Source organism: Zonotrichia albicollis, chromosome 1 (genome assembly GCF_047830755.1).
Source record: "Zonotrichia albicollis isolate bZonAlb1 chromosome 1, bZonAlb1.hap1, whole genome shotgun sequence".
In the NCBI taxonomy this organism is placed as follows: Eukaryota; Metazoa; Chordata; class Aves; order Passeriformes; family Passerellidae; genus Zonotrichia; species Zonotrichia albicollis.
Genome location: NC_133819.1, coordinates 154,858,741 through 154,882,712, shown reverse-complemented (window position 1 = coordinate 154,882,712; position 23,972 = coordinate 154,858,741). Strand labels below are relative to the sequence as shown.

At 46.5% G+C, this 23,972-nt stretch overlaps 2 protein-coding genes across 2 annotated transcripts; both read right to left on the bottom strand.

Annotated features, from left to right (window-relative positions):
• Nucleotides 1-3,156: 3,156 nt before the first annotated feature.
• LOC141731794 (maestro heat-like repeat-containing protein family member 1) lies at nt 3,157-12,839 on the bottom strand (the record flags this gene model as incomplete). Its single annotated transcript, XM_074558545.1, is given in 3 exon segments — nt 3,157-3,267; nt 7,134-7,279; nt 11,942-12,839. Coding segments are annotated over 3 exon segments (279 nt in total), but the record flags the coding sequence as incomplete, so codon positions are not given.
• On the bottom strand, nt 12,339-18,325 carry LOC141726669 (uncharacterized). The gene is made up of 3 exons (XM_074531964.1): nt 18,262-18,325; nt 13,522-14,380; nt 12,339-13,392 (listed from the first exon to the last, which is right to left on the bottom strand). Exons 1-3 carry the CDS (start codon nt 18,323-18,325, stop codon nt 12,339-12,341), a joined length of 1,977 nt encoding a protein of 658 aa, XP_074388065.1.
• Between the last annotated feature and the right edge of the window lie 5,647 nt (nt 18,326-23,972).

The following is a 23,972-nucleotide window of genomic DNA, read 5'->3' as shown; positions in this document are numbered from 1 at the left end:
AAATTCAAGGAAAAACAGGGGGAAAATATGGGGATAATTTGGGGAATTTAGGATTTGGAATTTCGGGAATTTCAGGAATTTGGGATTTCTCACCCTGGCCCTGCTGATCTCCTGTGCCCACAGGGCGATGGCATCGTTGGGATTGGGAATTTGGGAATTTCGGGAATTTTTCTCACCTTAGCCCTGCTGATCTCCTGTGCCCACAGGGCGATGGCATCGTTGGGATTGGGAATTTGGGAATTTTTGGGAATTTTGGGAATTTTGGGAATTTTTCTCACCCTGGCCCTGCTGATCTCCTGTGCCCCCAGGCCGATGGCATCGTTGGGATTGGGAATTTTGGGAATTTGGGAATTTGGGAATTTCTCACCCTGGCCCTGCTGATCTCCTGTGCCCCCAGGCTGATGGCATCGTTGGGATTGGGAATTTGGGGATTTGGGAATTTAGGGATTTTGATATTTTGGGAATTTTGGGAATTTTGGGATTTGAGATTTGGAATTTTGGGAATTTTGGGAATTTTTGGGAATTTTGGGAATTTCTCACCCTGGCCCTGCTGATCTCGTGTGCCCCCAGGGCGATGGCGTCGTTGGGATTTGGGAATTTTGGGATTTGGGAATTTAGGGATTTTGGGATTTTGGGAATTTGGGAATTTCAGGAATTTCTCACCCTGGCCCTGCTGATCTCCTGTGCCCCCAGGCTGATGGCATCGTTGGATTGGGAATTTGGGAATTTTGGGATTAGGGAATTTGGGAATTTAGGGATTTTGGGAATTAAAGAATTTGGGAATTTTGGAAATTTTGGGATTTGGGAATTTGGGAATTTTGGGGAATTTTTGTGAATTTCTCACCCCGGCCCTGCTGATCTCCTGCGCCCCCAGGGCAATGGCGTCGTTGGATTGGAATTTGGGAATTTGGGAATTTTGGGAATTTTTTGGGAATTTTGGGAATTTTTCTCACCTTAGCCCTGCTGATCACCTGTGCCCCCAGGCCGATGGCATCATTGGGATTGGGAATTTGGGAATTTTTGGGAATTTTTGGGAATTTCTCACCCTGGCCCTGCTGATCTCCTGTGCCCCCAGTCCGATGGCGTCGTTGGATTGGGAATTTGGGGATTTTGGGATTAGGGAATTTGGGAATTTAGGGATTTTGGAAATTAAGGAATTTGGGAATTTTGGGATTTGGAATTTGGGGAATTTGGGAATTTGGGAATTTTGGGAATTTTTCTCACCCTGGCCCTGCTGATCTCCATTGCCCCCAGAGGCCGATGGCATCGTTGGGATTGGGAATTTGGGAATTTGGGAATTTTGGGAATTTTTCTCACCCTGGCCCTGCTGATCTCCATTGCCCCCAGGCCGATGGCATCGTTGGGATTGGGAATTTGGGAATTTTTGGGAATTTCGGGAATTTTTCTCACCCTGGCCCTGCTGATCTCCATTGCCCCCAGGGTGATGGCATTGTTGGATTGGGAATTTGGGAATTCGGGATTTTGGGATTTTGGGAATTTGGGAATTTCAGGAATTTCTCACCCTGGCCCTGCTGATCTCCTGTGCCCCCAGGCTGATGCATCGTTGGGATTGGGAATTTGGGAATTTTGGGATTAGGGAATTTGGGAATTTAGGGATTTTGGGAATTAAAGAATTTGGGAATTTTGGGAATTTTGGGATTTGGGAATTTGGGAATTTTGGGGAATTTTTGTGAATTTCTCACCCCGGCCCTGCTGATCTCCTGCGCCCCCAGGGCAATGGCGTCGTTGGGATTGGGAATTTGGGAATTTTGGGAATTTGGAATTTTGGGAATTTTTCTCACCCTGGCCCTGCTGATCTCCTGTGCCCCCAGGGCGATGGCATCGTTGGGATTGGAATTTGGGGATTTGGGAATTTTGGGCATTTGAAATGGGAATTTTGGGGAATTTAGGGCATTTTTGGGGAATTTGGGAATTTTTCTCACCCTGGCCCTGCTGATCTCCATTGCCCCCAGGGCGATGGCATCGTTGGGATTGGGAATTTGGGGATTTGGGAATTTAGGGATTTTGAGATTTTGGGAATTTTGGAATTTTGGGATTTGAGATTTGGGAATTTTTGGAATTTGTGGGAATTTTTTGGGAATTCAGGAATTTTTCTCACCCTGGCCCTGCTGATCTCCTGTGCCCCCAGGGCGATGGCATCGTTGGGATTGGGAATTTGGGGATTTGGGAATTTTTTGGGAATTTCAGGAATTTTTCTCACCCTGGCCCTGCTGATCTCCTGTGCCCCCAGGGCGATGGCGTCGTTGGGATTGGGAATTTGGGAATTTTTGGGAATTTTGGGAATTCTCACCCTGGCCCTGCTGATCTCCATTGCCCCCAGGCCGATGGCATCGTTGGATTGGGAATTTGGGAATTTGGGAATTTTTGGGAATTTTTCTCACCCTGGCCCTGCTGATCTCCTGTGCCCCCAGGCCGATGGCATCGTTGGGATTGGGAATTTGGGAATTTGGGAATTTTTGGGAATTTTTCTCACCCTGGCCCTGCTGATCTCCATTGCCCCCAGGCCGATGGCATCGTTGGGATTGGGAATTTGGGAATTTGGAATTTAGGAATTTTTGGGAATTTCTCACCCTGGCCCTGCTGATCTCCTGTGCCCCCAGGGTGATGGCGTCGGTGGGATGGGAATTTGGGAATTTGGGAATTTTGGGAATTTTCTCACCTTAGCCCTGCTGATCTCCTGTGCCCCCAGGGCGATGGCGTCGTTGGGATTGGGAATTTGGAATTTTTGGGAATTTTGGGAATTTCTCACCCTGGCCCTGCTGATCTCCTGTGCCCCCAGGCCGATGGCATCGTTGGGATTGGGAATTTGGGAATTTGGGAATTTTTGGGAATTTTTCTCACCCTGGCCCTGCTGATCTCCTGTGCCCCCAGGCTGATGGCATCGTTGGGATTGGGAATTTGGGGATTAGGGAATTTTTGGGAATTTTTCTCACCCTGGCCCTGCTGATCTCCTGTGCCCCCAGGCCGATGGCATCGTTGGGATTGGGAATTTGGAATTTGGGGAATTTTTGGGAATTTTTCTCACCCTGGCCCTGCTGATCTCCATTGCCCCAGTTCGATGGCATCGTTGGGATTGGGAATTTGGGATTTTTGGGAATTTCAGGAATTCCTCACCCTGGCCCTGCTGATCTCCATTGCCCCCAGTCCGATGGCATCGTTGGCCGCGCCCCTGCCCAGCTCCCCGAGGTGGCTCCGAACCACGGCGCCCATCGAGCCCAAAATCAGCGCCCGCTGCGGCGCCGGCAGCTGGAATCCCAAAAAATCCAAAAAATTGGGAATTTGGGACGGGATCCACAGAGGTTTGAGGGGTTTGGGGTCGGGGGGGGAGATGCAATTCACAAAAAATAAGAGAAATCCCCAAAAATAAGAGAAATCCCCAAAAATCCCGACTCTCAGGACTGGCAGATTTAAGACCACTCAGGGCCTCCTGGGAATGCTCAAAATCCCCCAAAAATCCCCCAAAAATCCCCCTAAAAATTCCAAAAAAATCCCCAAAAATCCCTCAAAACTCCCCCAAAAATCCCCCAAAACTCCCCGCAAAAATCCCCCCAAAATCCCCCCCAAAATCCCCCAAAACTCCCCCAAAAAATCCCCCCAAAATCCCCCAAAAATCCCTCAAAAATCCCTCAAAAATCCCCCAAAAATCCCCCCAAAAATCCCCCAAAAATGCCCCCAAAAATCCCCCCAAAAATCTCCCCAAAAATCCCCCAAAAATCCCCCAAAATCCCCCAAAATCCCCCAAAAATCTCCCAAAAATCCCCCAAAATTCCTCAAAAATCCCCCAAAATCCCCCCAAAAATCCCCAAAAAATCCCCAAAAATCCCCAAAAAATCCCCCAAAAATCCCCAAAATCCCCCCAAAAATCCCCAAAAAATCCCCCAAAAATCCCCCAAAAATCCCCCAAAATCCCCCCAAAAATCCCCAAAATCCCCCAAAATCCCCCAAAAATCCCCCCAAAAATCCCCAAAATCCCCCAAAATCCCCCAAAAATCCCCCAAAAATCTCCCAAAATCCCCCAAAAATCCCCCAAAATCCCCCAAAAATCCCCCCAAAATTACCAAACAACTCTAGAAAATCCCCGAGAAAATTCCTAGAAAAATCCCAAAACATTCCCCATAAAACCCCAAAAATCCTCAAACACTCATCAAAAAATCCCCCAAAATTTCCCAGAAAATTCCCCAAAATCCCCAAGTTTCTCCCCAGAATTTCACAGAAAGTCCCCCAAAAATTCTGAAAAAATCCCCAGAAAATTCCTGGAAAATTAAAAAAAAAAAAAAAAAAAAAAACCAATCTCAAAAAAAAAAAATCCCAAAAAGGTCCCAGAAAACTCACAAATATTTTTACAAATCCCAAGAAAAATCCCCCAAAATCCCCCCGAATTTCCCAGAAAATTCCCATTAAATTTCCAAAAAAATTGCAAGAAGACACCCAAAATCCCAAAAATTCCCAAAAAAATCCCCCAAATTTCCCACAAAATTCCCAGAAAATTCCCCAAATACCCCAATAATTCCAAAAAATCTCCAGAATTCCCCAAAAATCCCCCAAAATCCCCAAAAATCCCCACTTTGGGATGCCCCCTCAGGCTCTCCCCACAGCACTGCAGGAGCTCTGAGGGCTCGGCGGCTCCCAGGCCCCTCAGGGCCTCAAAAAACTCCCAAAAATTCCCAAAAAATTCCCCAAAAACCCCCAGAATTACCAGAAAATTCCCAGAAAATCCCTCAAATCCCCAGAATTCCTAGAAAATTCCCAAAAAAGCCCCAAAAATCCCCACCTTGTGCTGCACCCTCAGGCTCTACCCACAGCACTGCAGGAGCTCTGAGGGCTCGGCAGCTCTGAGGCCGCTCAGGCCCTCACAGAAATTCACAAAAAAAACCCCAAAAAAAATCCCAAAAAATCCCTAAAAAAATCCCAAAACATCCCCAAAATCCCGACCTTGTCGTGGTTCCTCAGGAACTCCCCGCAGACCTGCAGCAGCTCCTCGGGATCAGCAGCCCCGAGGCCACTCAGGCCCTCATAGAAATTCACAAAAAAATCCCCAAAAATTCCTAAAAAATCCCCAAAAATTCCAAAAAATCCCCAAAAAATCCCCAAAAATCCCCGAATTCCCCACCTTGTGCTGCACCCTCAGGCTCTCCCCACAGCACTGCAGGAGCTCTGAGGGCTCGGTGGCTCCAAGGCCGCTCAGGCCCTCACAGAAATTCACAAAAAAATCCCCAAAAATTCCTAAAAAATCCCTAAAAAATCCCAAAAAATTCCCAAAAAATCCCCAAAAATCCCTGAATTCCCCACCTTGTCGTGGTTCCTCAGGAAGTCCCCGCAGACCTGCAGCAGCTCCTCGGGATCAGCAGCCCCGAGGCCGCCCAGGCCCTCACAGAAATTCCCAAAAAAATCCCCAAAAATTCCCAAAAAATTCCCCAAAAAATCCCAAAAAATCCCCAAAAAATCCTAAGAAATCCCAAAAAATCCCCAAAAAACACCCCAAAATTCCCCAATTCCCCACCTTGTCGTGGTGCCTCAGGCTCTCCCCACAGCACTACAGGAGCTCTGAGGGCTCGGCGGCTCCGAGGCCGCTCAGGCCCTCACAGAAATTCACAAAAAATCCCCAAAAATTCCCTAAAAAATCCCCAAAAATTCCCAAAAATCCCCAAAAATCCCCAAAAATCCCCGAATTCCCCACCTTGTCGTGGTTCCTCAGGAACTCCCCACAGCTCTGCAGGAGCTCTGAGGGCTCGGTGGCTCCCAGGCCACTCAGGCCCTCACGAAAATCCCCAAAAATTCCTAAAAAATCCCCAAAAATTCCCAGAAAAATCCCAAAAAATCCCCAAAAATCCCTGAATTCCCCACCTTGTCGTGGTTCCTCAGGAAGTCCCCGCAGACCTGCAGCAGCTCCTCAGGATCAGCAGCTCCGAGGCCGCTCAGGCCCTCACGAAAATTCCCAAAAAATCCCAAAAAATTCCCAAAAAATCCCCAAAAATTCACAAAAAATCCCCAAAAAGCCCCAAAAAGCCCCAAAAGTCCCCACCTTGTGCTGCACCCTCAGGCTCTCCCCACAGCACTGCAGGAGCTCTGAGGGCTCGGTGGCTCCGAGGCCGCTCAGGCCCTCACAGAAATTTACAAAAAAACCCCAAAAATTCCTAAAAAATCCCCAAAAATTCCCAGAAAATCCCCAAAAACCCCCAAATTCCCCACCTTGTCATGGTTCCTCAGGAAGTCCCCGCAGACCTGCAGCAGCTCCTCAGGATCAGCAGCCCCGAGGCCGCTCAGGCCCTCACAGAAATTACCAAAAAATCCCCAAAAATTCCCAAAAAATCCCCAAAAATTCCCAGAAAAATCCCCAAAAAATCCCAAAAAATCCCCAAAAATCCCCGAATTCCCCACCTTGTCGTGGTTCCTCAGGAACTCCCCACAGCACTGCAGGAGCTCTGAGGGCTCGGCGGCTCCGAGGCCGCTCAGGCCCTCACAGAAATCCCCAAAAAATCCCCAAAAAATTCCTAAAAAATCCCCCAAAAAAAATCCCAAAAAATCCCCAGAAATCCCCGAATTCCCCACCTTGTCGTGGCTCCTCAGGAACTCCCCGCAGACCTGCAGCAGCTTCTCGGGATCAGCAGCCCCGAGGCCGCTCAGGCCCTCACAGAAATTCACAAAAAATCCCCAAAAATTCCCAAAAAAATCCTAAAAAATCCCCAAAAACCTCCAAAAAAACCCTCAAATGCCCAGAATTCCTAGAAAATTCCCCAAAAAGCCCCAGAAATCCCCACCTTGTGCTGCACCCTCAGGCTCTCCCCACAGCACTGCAGGAGCTCTGAGGGCTCGGTGGCTCCGAGGCCGCTCAGGCCCTCACAGAAATTCACAAAAAATCCCAAAAAATTCCTAAAAAATCCCCAAAAATTCCCAAAAAATCCCAAAAAATCCCCAAAAATCCCTGAATTCCCCACCTTGTCGTGGTTCCTCAGGAACTCCCCGCAGACCTGCAGGAGCTCCTCGGGATCAGCGGCCCCGAGGCCGCTCAGGCCCTCAACGAAATTACCAAAAAATCCCCAAAAATTCTAAAAAATCCCCAAAAATTCCCAGAAAAATCCCAAAAAATCCCAAAAAATCCCCGAATTCCCCACCTTGTCGTGGTTCCTCAGGAAGTCCCCGCAGACCTTCAGCAGCTCCTCAGGATCAGCGGCCCCGAGGCCGCTCAGGGCCTCCCTCAGCTGCTGCTGCACCTCGGGCTGAGGCTCCGCGCTCGCCTCCAGCAGCGCCAGCGCCAGCCCTGGAACGTTCCAGAAAGGCAGCAAATCAGCACCTGAAAGCTCCCCAACTTTTCTCCTTTTTTCCCCGAGTTTTCCCCATTTTTTGCCAATTTTTTCCACTTTTTTCCCACATTTTTTGCCAATTTTTCCCACTTTTTCCCCCCATTTTTTGCCAATTTTTTCCACTTTTTTCCCAATTTTCCTACTTTTTTTTTGTCCCTTTTACCCATTTTTTTCCCTTTCTTTTCCCTTTCATCCCCACATTTTTTCCTTTTTTTATTTTTTCCTTTCTTCCCCCGCTTTTCCCATGTTTTTCCCAATTTTTTCCATTTTTCCCCCATTATTTTCCCCGTTTTTCCTCTTTTTCCCACTTTTTTTCCCAATTTTCTCACCAATTTTCCTACTTTTTTTGTCTCTTTTGCCCATTTTTTCCCCTTTCTTTTCCCTTTCATCCCCACATTTTTTCCTTTTTTTATTTTTTCCCTTCTTCCCCCACTTTTCCCATGTTTCTCCCAATTATTTCCATTTTTTCCCATTGTTTTTCCTCTTTTTTTTGCCCCTTTTTTTCCCTAATTTTCCCCCTTTTTTTCCCCTAATTTTTCCCCTACGGTTTCCCTCCACATTCCCCAATTCTTTTCCCATTTTTTTCCCTTTTTCTCCTAATTTTCCCCCATTTCTTTTGCCCCTTTTTTCCAATTTTTTCACTTTTTTCCACTTTTTTCCCAATTTTCCCACCTTTTTTATTTTGTCCCTTTTACCCATTTTTTTCCCTTTCTTTTCCCTTTCATCCCCACATTTTTTTCCTTTTTTTATTTTTTCCTTTCTTCCCCCGCTTTTCCCATGTTTTTCCCAATTTTTTCCATTTTCCCCCCATTATTTTCCCCGTTTTTCCTCTTTTTTCCCACTTTTTTCCACTTTTTTTCCAATTTTTTTCCCAATTGTCTCACCAATTTTTCTACTTTTTTTTGTCCCTTTTGCCCATTTTTTCCCCTTTCTTTTCCCTTTCATCCCCACATTTTTTCCTTTTATAATTTTTTCGCTTCTTCCCCCACCTTTCTCATGGTTTTCCCAATTTTTTTTCTATTTTTCCCCATTGTTTTCCCTCTTTTTTTGCCCCTTTTTCTCCTTAATTTTCCCCCTTTTTTTCCCCTAATTTTTTTCCCTACGGTTTCCCTCCATATTCCCCAATTCTTTTCCCATTTTTTCCCTTTTTCTCCTAATTTTCCCCCATTTCTTTTGCCCCTTTTTTTCCAATTTTTTCCACTTTTTTTGCCAATTTTTTCCACTTTTTTCCCAATTTTCCCAATTTTTTTTTATTTTGTCCCTTTTATCCATTTTTCCCTTTCTTTTCCCTTTTATCCCCACATTTTTTCCTTTTTTTTTTTACTTTTTCCCTTCTTCTCCCACTTTTCCCAATTTTTTCCATTTCTCCACACTATTTTCCCTCTTTTTTTTACCCATTTTTTTTCCTAATTTTCCCCCTTTTCCCCCCAATTTTTCCCTACGGTTTCCTTCCACATTCCCCAATTCTTTTCCCATTTTTCCCATTTTTTCCCCTTTTTTCTCCTAATTTTCCCCCCTTTTTTTTGCCCCTTTTTCCAACTTTTTCCCCAATTTTTTCAATTTTTCCCCATTAGTTTCCCGTTTTTCCTCTTTTTTTTTGCTCCTTTTTTCTCCTAATTTTCCCCCTTTTTTTGCCCCTTTTTCCAACTTTTTCCCCAATTTTTTCAATTTTTCCCCATTATTTTCCCCGTTTTTCCTCTTTCTTTTGCCCCTTTTTTTTCCTAATTTTCCCCCTTTTTTTCCCCTAATTTTTACCCTACGGTTTCCCTCCATATTCCCCAATTCTTTTCCCATTTTTTTCCCTTTTCCTCCCCTTTTTTCTCCCAATTTTCCCCCTTTTTTTTTGCCCCTTTTTCTCCCTTTTTCCAACTTTTTCCCCTTTCCTCTCCCCATATTTTACCCCCATTTCCTCTTTTTTCCCAAGAATTCTTCCTTTTATCCCTTCCCCTCCCCTTTTTTCCTATTTTTTCCCAATTTTCCCAATTTTTTTATTTTGTCCCTTTTGCCCATTTTTTTCCCTTTCTTTTCCCTTTTATCCCCACATTTTTCCTTTTTTTATTATTTCCCTTCTTCCCCCACTTTTCCCATGTTTCTCCCAATTATTTCCATTTTTCCCCATTGTTTTCCCTCTTTTTTTCCCCCTTTTTTTTCCTAATTTTCCCCCTTTTTTCCCCCTAATTTTTTCCCTACGGTTTCCCTCCACATTCCTCAATTCTTTTCTCATTTTTTCCCTTTTTCTCCTAATTTTCCCCCATTTCTTTTGCCCCTTTTTTCCAATTTTTCACTTTTTTCCACTTTTTTTCCCACTTTTTTCCCAATTTTCCCATTTTTTTTTATTTTGTCCCTTTTATCCATTTTTTTCCCTTTCATCCCCACATTTTTTCCTTTTTTTGTTTTTTCCCTTCTTCCCCCACTTTCCCCATTTTTTTCCCAATTTTTTTCCATTTTTCCCCATTGTTTTCCCTCTTTTTTTCCCCCTTTTTTTTCCTAATTTTCCCCCTTTTTTCCCCCTAATTTTTTCCCTACGGTTTCCCTCCACATTCCTCAATTCTTTTCTCATTTTTTCCCTTTTTCTCCTAATTTTCCCCCATTTCTTTTGCCCCTTTTTTCCAATTTTTCACTTTTTTCCACTTTTTTCCCACTTTTTTCCCAATTTTCCCATTTTTTTTTATTTTGTCCCTTTTATCCATTTTTTTCCCTTTCATCCCCACATTTTTTCCTTTTTTTGTTTTTTCCCTTCTTCCCCCACTTTCCCCATTTTTTTCCCAATTTTTTTCCATTTTTCCCCATTGTTTTCCCTCTTTTTTTCCCCCTTTTTTTTCCTAATTTTCCCCCTTTTTTCCCCCTAATTTTTTCCCTACGGTTTCCCTCCACATTCCTCAATTCTTTTCTCATTTTTTCCCTTTTTCTCCTAATTTTCCCCCATTTCTTTTGCCCCTTTTTTCCAATTTTTCACTTTTTTCCACTTTTTTTCCCACTTTTTTCCCAATTTTCCCATTTTTTTTAATTTTGTCCCTTTTATCCATTTTTTCCCTTTCATCCCCACATTTTTTCCTTTTTTTATTTTTTCCCTTCTTCCCCCACTTTTCCCATGTTTCTCCCAATTTCTTCCATTTTTCCCCATTGTTTTCCCTCTTTTTTTTGCCCCTTTTTTTTCCTAATTTTTCCCCTTTTTTCCCCCCAATTTGTCCCTACAGTTTCCCTCCACATTCCCCAATTCTTTTCCCATTTTTTCCCTTTTCTCCCCTTTTTTCTCCTAATTTCCTCCCATTTCTTTTGCCCCTTTTTTCCAATTTTTTCACTTTTTTCCACTTTTTTTTCCACTTTTTTCCCAATTTTCCCACTTTTTTAATTTTGCCCCTTTTATCCATTTTTTTCCCTTTCTTTTCCCTTTCACCCCCACATTTTTTCCTTTTTTTATTTTTTCCCTTCTTCCCCCACCTTTCTCATGGTTTTCCCAATTTTTTTCCATTTTTCCCCATTGTTTTCCCTCTTTTTTTGCCCCTTTTTTTTCCTAATTTTTCTCCTTTTTTTCCCCCAATTTTTCCCTATGGTTTCCCTCCATATTCCCCAATTCTTTTCCCATTTTTTCCCTTTTCCTCCCCTTTTTTTCTCCTAATTTTCCCCCTCTTTTTTTGCCCCTTTTTCTCCCTTTTTCCAACTTTTTTCCCTTTCCTCTCCCCATATTTTACCCCCATTTTCTCTTTTTTCCCAAGAATTCTTCCTTTTATCCCTTCTCCTCCCCTTTTCCCTATTTTTTTCCCAATTTTCCCATTTTTTTTTATTTTGTCCCTTTTGCCCATTTTTCCCCTTTCTTTTCCCTTTTATCCCCACTTTTTTTTCCTTTTTTTTATTTTTTCCCTTTTTCCCCCACTTTTCCCATTTTTTTCCCAATTTTTTTCCATTTTTCCCCATTGTTTTCCCTCTTTTTTTTCCCCTTTTTTTTCCTAACTTTCCCCCTTTTTTTCCCCTAATTTTTCCCTATGGTTTCCCTCCACATTCCCCAATTCTTTTCCCATTTTTCCCTTTTTCTCCTAATTTTCCGCCCTTTTTTTTTGCCCCTTTTTTCCAATTTTTTCACTTTTTTCCACTTTTTTTCCCAATTTTCCTACATTTTTTTTGCCCCTTTTGCCCATTTTTTTCCTGTTCTTTTCCCTTTCATCCCCACATTTTTTCCTTTTTTATTTTTTCCCTTCTTCCCCCACCTTTCCCATGTTTCTCCCAATTTTTTCCATTTTTCCCCATTGTTTTCCCTCTTTTTTTGCCCCTTTTTTTTCCTAATTTTCCCCCTTTTTCCCCCTAATTTTTACCCTACAGTTTCCCTCCACATTCCTCAATTCTTTTCCCATTTTTTCCCTTTTCTCCTCTTTTTTCTCCTAATTTCCCCCCATTTCTTTTGCCCCTTTTTTCCAATTTTTTTTTCCAATCTGTTGGAAATTCAGGAAAATTTGGGGCTGGAAATTTGGGATTTTCCAATCTCTGCTGGAAAACCAGACTGGAAACGTGGGAATTCCCGATTTTCCAGGCAAACCTGGGGCAGGAAATGTGGGAATTTTGGGGAATGTGGGAATTTTTGGGAATTTGGGAATTGTTGGGAATTTTTGGGAATTGTGACTCACGTCGGAGCCGGGTCTCCATCATGGAGCGCGAGCGCGGAGCCCCCGGGCCCGGGAGCCCAACGGGGACCCAGAGATCCAGCTGGGAATGAATCGGGGAATGAGGGAATCCTGGGAATTCTGCGGGAATTCTGGTGGGAATTCCTTGGGAATGCTGTGGGAATCCTGCAGGAATTCTGTGGGAATTCTGCGGGAATTCTGCAAGAATTAATGCTGGGAATCCTCTGATCCAGGTGGGAATTCTGCAGGAATTCTGGTGGGAATTCTGCGGGAATCCTGCGGGAATTAATGCTGGGAATTCTGCTGGGAATTAATGCTGGGAATCTTCTGCTCCAGCTGGGAATTCTGGTGGGAATTTCTGATCCAGCTGGGAATTAATTCTCTGGGAATTCTGCGGGAATTAATGCTGGGAATTCTCTGCTCCAGGTGGGAATTCTGCGGAAATTCTCTGGGAATTCCGGTGGGAATTCTCTGATCTAGGTGGGAATCCTGCAGGAATTCTCTGGTTCACGTGGGAATTCCGCAGGAGTGCTGGTGAGAATCCTCTGATCCAGCTGGGAATCCTGTGGGAATTCTGGTGGGAATTCTGCAGGAATTCTGGTGGGAATTCTCTGATCCAGCTGGGAATTCTGCTGGAATTCTGCAGGAATTCTGCGGGAATTAATGCTGGGAATCCTCTGCTCCAGGTGGGAATTCCTTGGGAATGCTGTGGGAATTCTGGTGGGAATTCTGTGGGAATTCTGGTGGGAATTCTGCAGGGAATCCTCTGATCCAGGTGGGGATTCTGCGGGAATTCCTTGGTTCTGCAGGGAATTCTCTGCTCCAGGTGGGAATTCTCTGATCCACGTGGGAATTCTGCGGGAATTCTGCAGGAATGCTCCGATCCACGTGGGAATGCTGCGGGAATCCTGCGGGAATTCTGGTGGGAATTCAGTGGGAACGCTGTGATCCAGCTGGGAATCAACGAGGGAATGAAAGAAGGAATGCTGGGAATTCTGTGGGAATTAATGCTGGGAATCCTCCGATCCAGGTGGGAATTCTGCGGGAATTCTGGTGGGAATTCTTTGATCCAGCTGGAAATTAATTCTCTAGGAATTCTGCAAGAATTCTGGTGGGAATTCTGGTGGGAATTCTGATTGGAATTCCTTGGGAATTCTGCAGGAATTCTGTGGGAATTCTGGTGGGAATCCTCTGATCCAGGTGGGAATTCTGCGGGAATTCTGCAGGAATCCTCCGATCCAGCTGGGAATTCTCTGGGAATTCTGGTGGGAATTCTGTGGGAATTCTGCTGGGAACGCTCCGATCCAGCTGGGAATGAATCCTGCGGGAATTCTGCAGGAATTCTCTGATCCAGGTGGGAATTCCTTGGGAATTCTGGCGGGAATTCTTTGATCCAGCTGGGAATTAATTCTGCAGGAATTCTGTGGGAATTCAGTGGGAATCCTCTGATCCAGGTGGGAATTAATGCTGCGGGAATTCTGCAGGAATTAATGCTGGGAATTCTCTGCTCCAGGTGGGAATTACTGCTGTGGGAATTCTGGCGGGAATTCCTTGGGAATTCTGGCAGGAACGCTCCGATCCAGCTGGGAATTCTGTGGGAATTCTGCGGAAATTCTGCGGGAATTAATGCTGGGAATTCTCTGCTCCAGGTGGGAATTCCTTGGGAATTCTGGCGGGAATTCTCCGATCCAGGTGGGAATTCCTTGGGAATTCTGGTGGGAATTCTTTGATCCAGCTGGGAATGAATGCTGCGGGAATTCTGCAGAAATTCTGTGGGAATTCTGTGGGAACGCTCCGATCCAGCTGGGAATGAATCCTGCAGGAATTCTGCGGGAATTCTCTGATCCAGGTGGGAATTCCTTGGGAATTCTGGTGGGAATTCTTTGATCCAGTTAGGAATTAATGCTGCGGGAATTCTGCAGGAATTCTGTGGGAATTCTGGTGGGAATCCTCCGATCCAGGTGGGAATTAAGCGGGAATTCTGGGATCCAGGTGGGAATTCTGGGATCCTGGAGGGAATCCTCTGGTTCCAGTGGGAATCCTGGTATTCCACTGGGAATTCCTTGGGAATTCTGCGGGAATCCTCTGATCCAGCTGGGAATTCTGAGGGAATTCTCTGGTTCTGGGTGGGAATTCTGTGGGAATTTTGTGATCCTGGTGGGAATTCTGAAATCTTAGCGGGAGTTCCTTGGGAATTCTCTGATCCCAGTGGGAATTCTGCGATCCCGGTGGGAAATCTGGGATCCAGGCAGGAGTTCCGGGATCCTGGAGGGAATTCCTTGGGAATTCTCTGCTTCCAGTGGGAATTTTCTGATCCCGGTGGGAATTCCTTGGGAATTCTCTGTTCCTGGTGGGAATTCCTTGGGAATTCTGTGATTCCGCTGGGAATTCGGTGGGAAGGGTCAGATCCCACTGGGAATTCTCTGCTCCAGGTGGGAATTTCTCAGATCCAGGTGGGAATTCTGCGCTCCCAGTGGGAATTTTGTAGGAATTTTCTACTCCAGGTGGGAATTCAATGGGAATTCTGGGATCCAGCTGGGAATTTTTCTGCTCCAGGAGGGAATTCTCTGATCCCAACGGGAATTCTCTGATCCCTACTGGGAATTCAATGGGAATTCTCTGATCCCAGTGGGAATTTTTGTAGGAATTCTCTGCTGCAGATCCCAATGGGAATTCTCTGGTTCCAGGCGGGAATTCTGTGATCCCACGGGGAATTTAATGGGAATCTTGGACCCCACTGGGAATTTTGTAGGAATTCTCTGATCCTGGTGGGAATTCCTTGGGAATTCTGGGATCCAGGTGGGAATTTTCTGCTCCGGTTGGGAATTCTCAGATCCAAGCAGGAATTCTGCAGGAATTTTCTGGGATCCAGGTGGGAATTTTCTGGTTCCAGGTGGGAATTCTCGGATCCCGGTGGGAATTATTGGGAATTTTCTGAATCCAACGGGGATCCTCGGATCCCGCTGGGAATTATTGGGAATTCCGCGCTCCCGACGGGAATTCCGTGCGCAGCCAGTCCAGGAAAATCCCCGGAATTCCGGAAGCTTCCATGGGATGCGGCCTCATCCCGGGATTCCTCCTCCTCCTCCTCCTCTTCCTCAGGCTCCTGAAAAGAAAGGGGGAAAAGTTCCAAAATCCCAAAAAAAAAATTCCCAGGAATCCCAAAAAAATTCCCAGAAATCCCCAATCCCAGATTTTTCTTGAATCTCAATCCCAGATTTTTTTTTCCTATTTTTTCTTTTCCCATTTTTTTTTTTTAATTTGATTGGAATTGGGGTTTTTTAAATCGTTTTCCCCCCCCCCCTCCAGAATCCCAATCCCAGATTTTTTTTCCCATTTTTTCCCTTTTTTTTTCCCCAATTTGATTGGAATTGGGTTTTTTGAATCATTTTTTCTCCCCCTCCGGAACCCCAATCCCATTTTTATTTCCCTCCAGATTCCCAATCCCAGATTTTTCTAAAATCCCAATCCCAGATTTTTTTTTCCTATTTTTTCCCATTTTTTCTCATTTTTTCCCATTCCGGAATTCCAATTTGATTGGAATTGGGGTTTTTTAAATTGTTTTTTTCCCCCCCTCCAGAATCCCAATCCCAGATTTTTTTTTCCCATTTTTTTCCAATTTTTTTTTCCCCAATTTGATTGGAATTGGGTTTTTTAAATCATTTTCCCCCCCCTCCGGAACCCCAATCCCATTTTTATTTCCCTCCGGAATCCCAATCCCAGATTTTTTTTTCCCATTTTTTCCCATTTTCCCCCATTTTTTCCCATTTTTTTCCCCCCAGTTTGATTGGAATTGGGGTTTTTTAAATCATTTTTCCCTGCCCTCCAGAATCCCAATCCCAGATTTTTTTTTTCCCATTTTTTACCATTTTTTTTCCTCAATTTGATTGGAATTGGGTTTTTAAAATCATTTTTTCTCCCCCTCCGGAATCCCATTCCCAGATTTTTCTCGAATCCCAATCTCAGATTTTTTTCCTATTTTTTCCTATTTTTCCCCATTTTTTCCTTTTTTTTTTCCAATTTGATTGGAATTGGGTTTTTTAAATCGTTTTTTCCCCTTGTCTGGAATCCAAATCCCAGATTTTTCAGAAATTCCAATCCTGGGGGTTTTTGAATTCCCCTCTGCAATCCCAATCCCCAATTTATTTTATTTTTTTCCCCTCTGGAATCCCAATCCCATTTTTTTTAATGGAATTCAAATCCCAAATTTTTTTTTTATGGAATTCCCAATCCCAATCCCCAATTTATTTTATTTTTTTCCCCCTGGAATCCCAATCCCTTTTTTTTTTTTTATGGAATTCAAATCCCAATTTTTTTTTTTTTTATGGAATTCCCAATCCCAAACCCCAATTTTTTTTTATTTTTTCCCTCTGGAATCCCAATCCCATTTTTTTTTAATATGGAATTCAAATCCCAAATTTTTTTTTATGGAATTCCCAATCCCAAATTTATTTTATTTTTTCCCTCTGCAATCCCAATCCCATTTTTTTTTTTTTATGGAATTCAAATCCCCAAATTTTTTTTATGGAATTCCCAATCCCAATCCCCAATTTATTTCATTTTTTTCCCTCTGGAATCCCAATCCCATTTTTTTTTTTTAATGGAATTCAAATCCCAAATTTTTTTTATGGAATTTCCAATCCCAAATTTATTTTATTTTTTCCCTGTGGAATCCCAATCACATATTTTTTTATGGAATTCAAATCCCAATTTTTTTTCTGGAATTCCCAATCCCAATCCCAAATTTATTTTATTTTTTCCCTCTGGAATCCCAATCCCATTTTTTTTTTTTTTAGAATTCAAATCCCAAATTTCTTTTTATGGAATTCCCAATCCCAAATTTATTTTATTTTTTTCCCTCTGGAATCCCAATCCCATTTTTTTTTAAATGAAATTCAAATCCCAAATTTTTTTTATGGAACTCCCAATCCCAATCCCCAATTTATTTTACTTTTTTCCCTCTAGAATCCCAATCCCTTTTTTTTTTTATGGAATTCAAATCCCAAATTTATTTTTTATGGAATTCCCAATCTCAATCCCAAATTTATTTTATTTTTTTTCCCTCTGGAATCCCAATCCCATTTTTTTTTTTATGGAATTCAAATCCCAAATTTTTTTTATGGAATTCCCAATCCCAATCCCAAATTTATTTTATTTTTGTCCCTCTGGAATCCCAATCCCATTTTTTTAAATGGAATTCAAATCCCAAATTTTTTTATGGAATTCCCAATCCCCAATTTATTTCATTTTTTTTCCCTCTGGAATCCCAATCCCATTTTTTTTTTTTTTTATGGAATTCAAATCCCAAATTTTTTTTTATGGAACTCCCAATCCCAAATTTATTTTATTTTTTCCCTCTGGAATCCCAATCCCATTTTTTTTAAATGGAATTCAAATCCCAATTTTTTTTTGTGGAATTCCCAATCCCAATCCCAAATTTATTTCATTTTTTCCCTCTGGAATCCCAATCCCATTTTTTTAAATGGAATTCAAATCCCAATTTTTTTTCTGGAATTCCCAATCCCAATCCCAAATTTTTTTTTTTTTTTCCCTCTGGAATCCCAATCCCATTTTTTTTTTTTTAATGGAATTCAAATCCCAAATTTTTTTTTTATGGAATTCCCAAACACAAATTTATTTTATTTTTTCCCTCTGGAATCCCAATCCCTTTTTTTTTTTTTTTTTTTTAATGGAATTCAAATACCAAATTTTTTTTTATGGAATTCCCAATCCCAATCCCAAATTTATTTTATTTTTTCCCTCTGGAATCTCAATCCCATTTTTTTTTTAATGGAATTCAAATCCCAATTTTTTTTTTCTGGAATTCCCAATCCCATTTTTTTTTCTGGAATTCCCAATTTTTTTTTTTTTTCTGGAATTCCCAATCCCATTTTTTTCTGGAATTCCCAATCCCATTTTTCCCTCCCCCCCTCTGGAATTTCGCTGTCCCACTAAATCCAACCCCAAACTCCATCCAGGGCCTTGTCCCAAATCTTTGGCCCCAAAATCCGAATTTTTTTTTTTTTTTTCCAGGGCACGGAAAAACCGGGAAGGAAAAAAAATCCTCGGATTTGGGGAAAAAAAAAAACAAAAAAAAGGGAATTAAAAAATGGAATAAAAAATTGGAATTTTCAAGGAAAAAAATCCCATCCTGGCTCTGACATTCCAGACTTTTCCAGGCTCATTCCCTGCCCTTGTCCGAGGACATTCCCGGGGTTTCCTGGGGGATTTTTTTGGGATTTATTCCCGAAGGAATTTTTGGGGAAATCTCCCCAATTTTTGGGAAATGATTCCCGAGGGGATTTTTGGGGAGCGATTCCCACCCGGGGGGGTCCCGATCCCGAAAATTCCCATCCCGGGGGGGTTCCTGATCCCAAAGATTCCCATCCTGGCGGGTTCGGATCCCAAAATTCCCAAAATTTGGATTTTTCCCTCCGGGAATGGCGAAGGGAGGGACAGGGAGGTCCCTGAGGGGGGGGGGGGATGGGGAGGTCCCGCCCAGGCCGCGGAGTTTTCTGGGAATTTCCCTCCCTTCATCCTCCTCATCCTCCTCCTCCTCCCGCATCCCAAATTTTCCCAAAATTTTCCCCCAAATTTCCCCCAAAATTCCCAAAATTTCCCCAAATTCCGCCGCCCCCCCCCCCCCCCGCTCGGCGCTCACCGGGACGCGCCCGGCGCCGCTTCCGGGTGCGGAGGCCACGCCCACTCCAGGCCACGCCCACTCTAGGGGACGGCAATGCACTCACGAGACCACGCCTCTAAAATATGATTGGCTGCGCGGGGAGGGGGGGCGTGGCCTGGGAGAGCCGCGGTGGTGGCGCCCCCTGGCGGGGCCGGAGGGGAACGGCGGCGGCGGCGTCACCACGTTTGTCCCCAAATGTCCCCAAAATCCCCCAAAATGTCCCCAAAATCCCCCAAATATCCCCAAATCCCCGCCAGTGTCCCCAAATGTCACCAAGTGTCAGCAAGTGTCCCCAAAGCCCCAAATGTCCCCCCAAATCTGGCCCAAATGTCCCCAAATCCCCCCCAGCGTCCCCAGATGTCACCAAACCCGGCCCCAGTGTCCCCAAATTCGGTTCTGGTGTCCCCAAATGTCCCCCGATGTCCCCGAATTGAGCTTCAGAGTCCCCAAATGTCCCCAAATTCGACCCCAATGTCCCCAAATCCCTTCCGTGTCCCCAGAACCCCCCCCAATGTCCCCAAATTCAGCCCCAAATGTCCTCAATGTCCCCAAATTCGACTCCAGTGTCCCCAAATCCCCCCCAATGTCCCCAAATCCCTCCAGTGTCCCCCAAACCTCCCCCAATGTCCCCAAATTCAGCCCAAATGTCCCCAACCCCCCCCAAATGTCCCCAACCCCCCCCAAATGTCCCCAAATCCGGTCCCAATGTCCCCAAACTCATCCCTATTGTCCCCAAATGTCCCCAGATTTGACCCCAATGTCCCCAAATGCCCCTGATGTCCCCAAATCCCCTCAGGTGTCCCGAAATTTGTCCCCAAGTGTGACCCCAATGTCCCCAAATCCCCTCAAATGTCCCCAATCTCGGTTCTGGTGTCCCCAAATCCCCCCCAATGTCCCCAAATTCACCTCAATGTCCCCAAATCCCCTCAGGTGTCCCCAAATTTCACCCCAATGTCCCCGGATGTCCCCAAATCACCTCAAATGTCCCCAAATTCAGCCTCAGTGTCCCCAAATGTCCCCAACGTCCCCAGATTTGACCCTGATGTCCCCAAATCCCTCTAAATGTCCCCAAACTCGGTTCTGGAGTCCCCAAATCCCCTCTGATGTCCCCAAATTCAGCCCCAATGTCCACAAATGTCCCCAATGTCCCCAGATTTCACCCCAATGTCCCCAAACTCAGTCCCAGTGTCCCCAAATTTATCCCCAATGTCCCCAAATCCCCTCAAATGTCCCCAATCTCGGTTCTGGTGATCCCAAATCCCCCCCGATGTCCCCAAATTCATCCCCAGTGTCCCCAAATCCCCTCAGGTGTCCCCAAATTTCACCCCAATGTCCTCAGATGTCCCCAAATCACCTCAAATGTCCCCAAATTCAGTCTCAGTGTCCCCAAATTTGTCCCCAATGTCCCCAAGTGTGACCCCAATGTCCCCAAATCCCTCTAAATGTCCCCAAACTCGGTTCAGGTGTCCCCAGATCCCCTCTGATGTCCCCAAATTCAGCCCCGATGTCCCCAAATCCTCTCAGGTGTCCCCAAATCCCCCCAATGTCCCCAAATCCCCCCCAATGTCCCCAAATCACTTCAAATGTCCCCAAATTCAGCCTCAGTGTCCCCATTGTCCCCAGATTTGACCCCGATGTCCCCAAATGTCCCCAAACCCCCTCAGATGTCCCTGAATTCAGACCCATTGTCCCCACATTCAGACCCGATGTCCCCAAACCCCCTCAGATGCCACCAGATTCAGTTCTGGCGTCCCAAAATGTCCCCAATGTCCCCAAATCCATCCCCATTGTCCCCAACGTCCCCAAATCCATCCCCATTGTCCCCAAATCCCCTCCCATGTCCCCAAATTGAGCCCCAGTGTCCCCAAATCTCCTCTGGTGCCCCCAAACTCAGCCCCAGTGTCCCCAAATGTCCCCAACGTCCCCAGATTTGACCCCAATGCCCCCAAACTCAGCCCCAGTGTCCCCAATGTCCCCAAATCCGGTCCCAGTGTCCCCAAGTGTCCCCAGATTTGACCCCAATGTCCCCAAATCCCCCCCAAATGTCCCCAAGTGTCCCCAAATCTCCTCTGGTGCCCCCAAACTCAGCCCCAGTGTCCCAAATGTCCCCAAATCCGGTCCCAGTGTCCCCCAGTGTCCCCAGATTTGACCCCAATGTCCCCAAACTCGGTTCTGATGTCCCCAAATCCCCCCCGATGTCCCCAAGTGTCCCCAAGGCAGGTTTGGGGTCACAGCCTTTTATTGGCTGCAGGAGGAGGGGACACACAGGGCCACCACAGGGGACAGCGCATTGTCACTGCATTGTCACCACATTGTCACCGCACTTCCACCACACTGTCATTGTCACCGTGGTGGCTCCTTGGGGACATTGCATTGTCACCACGTCACCTCAGTGTCACCACATTGTCACCATGGTGACTCTTGAGGACACCACACTGTCACCACATTATCACCATATTGTCACCTTGGTGTCACCTCACTGTCACCACGTGACAGTTGGGGACACCGCATTGTCCTGGTGGCGGCTCCTTGGGGACACGTCAGTGTCACTGTGGTGGCCTTTGGGGACATCAGCCCCATGGTGGCTCCTCGGGGACACCACTGTCACCACAGTGACCCTTGGGGACACGTTGAGCTGGTGGTGGCTCCTTGGGGACATCCCAGTGTCACCGTGGTGGCCTTTGGGGACACCACTGTCACCTCGATGGCTCCTTGGGGACATTCCACTGTCACCGTGGTGACCCTTGGGGACACGTTGTCCTTGTGGTGGCCCTTGGGGACACCTCACTGTCCTTGTGGTGGTTCCTTGGTGACATCTCAGTGCCACCATGGTGACCCTTGGGGACACGGTGCCACCAACCCAGATCCTTGGGGACACCACTGTCACTGTGGTGGCCCTTGGGGACATCTCACTGTCACCATGGTCACCCTTGGGGACATCCCAGTGTCACCGTGGTGGCCTTTGGAGACACCATTGTCACCTCGATGGCTCCTTGGGGACATTTCATTGTCACCATGGTGGCCCTTGGGGACAGACTGTCCTTGTGATGGCTCCTTGGGGACATCTCAGTGCCACCGTGGTGGCCCTCGGGGACACGGTGCCACCAACCCAGATCCTTGGGGACACCACTGTCACTGTGGTGGCCCTTAGGGACAGATTGTCCTTGTGGTGGCTCCTTAGAGACACCATTGTCACCATGGTGGCCCTTGGGGACACCTCATTGTCACCACAATGACCTTGGGGACATCACTGTCACCGTGGTGGCCCTTGGGGACATTGCATTGTCACCACAGTGTCACCTCAGTGTCACCGCGTGACCCTTGGGGACACCCTGTCCTGCTGGTGGCTCCTTGGGGACACCATTGTCACCATGGTGGCTCCTTGGGGACACCCCATTGTCACCACAATGACCTTGGGGACATCACTGTCACCGTGGTGGCCTTTGGGGACATCGCTGTCACCATGGTGGCCCTTGGGGACAGATTGTGCTGGTGGTGGCTCCTTGGGGACACCTCATTGTCACTGTGGTGACCCTTGGGGACACACTGTCACCTCGATGGCTCCTTGGGGACATTTTATTGTCACCATGGTGGCCCTTGGGGACACAGTGGCCTTGTGATGGTTCCTTGGGGACATCTCAGTGTCACCATGGTGGCCCTTGGGGACACAGTGCCACCAATACGGATCCTTGGGGACACCACTGTCACTGTGGTGGCCCTTGGGGACACCTCACTGTCCTGGTGGTGGCTCCTTGGGGATACCTCAGTGTCACTGTGGTGGCCCTTGGGGACATTCGTGGCATTGTCACCTCCACGGATCCTTGGAGATGTTTGATTGTCACAGCAATGGCCCTTGGGGACACCGCGATGTCACTGCATTGTCACTGTGGTGACCTTTGGGGACACCTCATTGTCCTGGTGGTGGCTCCTTGGGGACACCTGAGTGTCACCGTGGTTCCTTGGGGACATCACTGTCACTGTGGTGACCCTTGGGGACACCTCACTGTCACCATGGTGCCCCTTGGGGACAGACTGTCCTTGTGGCGGCACCTTGGGGACACCACTGTTACCATGGTGACCCTTGGGGTCACCTCCCTGTCCTTGTGATGGTTCCTTGGGGACATCTCAGTGTCACCCTGGTGGCCCCTGAGGACACACTGCCACTTCGATGGCTCCTTGGGGACATCTCAGTGTCACCATGGTGACCCTTGGGGACACGGTGCCACCAACCCAGACCCTTGGGGACACCACATTGTCCTGGTGGTAGCCCCTTGGGGACACCTCATTGTCAGCACCGTGGTGGCCCTTGGGGACACCTCAGTGTCACTGCAGAGACTCTTGGGGACACGGTGTCACCTCCAGGGACCCTTGGAGATGTTTGATTGTCACAGCAATGGCCCTTGGGGACATCACGATGTCACCGCATTGTCACCGTGGTGGCCTTTGGGGACACCTCACTGTCCTGGTGGTGGCACCTTGGGGACACCTCAGTGTCACCATGGTTCCTTGGGGACATCTCATTGTCACTGTGGTGACCCCTGGGGACACCTCGCTTTCATGGTGACCTTTAGGGACAACACATTGTCCTGGTGGTGCCACCTTGGGGACACCTCACTGTCACCATGGTGACCCTTGGGGACATCACTGTCACTGTGGTGGCTCCTTGGGGACATCCCAGTGTCACCATGGTGGCCCCTGAGGACACAGTGCCACCTCGATGGCTCCTTGGGGACATTTTATTGTCACCGTGGTGGCCCTTGGGGACACATTGTCCTGGTGGTGGCTCCTTGGGGACATCTCAGTGTCACGGTGGTGACCCTTGGGGACACGGTGCCACCAACCCAGATCCTAGGGGACACCACTGTCACTGTGGTGGCCCTTGGGGACACCTCATTGTGCTGGTGGTGGCTCCTTGGGGACACCTCAGTGCCACCATGGTGACCCTTGGGGACACGGTGTCACCTCCACAGATCCTTGGGGATGTTTGATTGTCACAGCAATGGCCTTTGGGGACACCACATTGTCACCGCATTGTCACCGTGGTGACCCTTGGGGACACCTCAATGTCACCATGGTTCCTTGGGGACATCACTGTCACTGTGGTGGCCCTTGGGGACAGATTGTCCTTGTGGCGGCATCTTGGGGACACCACTGTTACCATGGTGACCCTTGGGGACACCTCCCTGTCCTTGTAATGGTTCCTTGGGGACATCCCAGTGTCACCATGGTGGCCCCAGTGAGGACACACTGTCACCTCGACGGCTCCTTGGGGACATTTTATTGTCACCATGGTGGCCTTTGGGGACAGACTGTCCTTGTGATGGCTCCTTGGTGACATCTCAGTGTCACCAT

Coding starts and splice junctions, on each gene's coding strand:
- LOC141726669 (XM_074531964.1), bottom strand. CDS start 18,325: ATGGGAATCTTTGGGATCAGGAACCCCCCCGGGATGGGAATTTTCGGG. Junction 14,381..18,261: donor CGGGATCGGGACCCCCCCGG/GTGGGAATCGCT, acceptor CCTGGATCTGAG/AAATTCCCACCTGGAGCAGA. Junction 13,393..13,521: donor AATTCCCACAGAATTCCCAG/CTGGATCGGAGC, acceptor ATTAATTCCCAC/CTGGATCAGAGGATTCCCAC.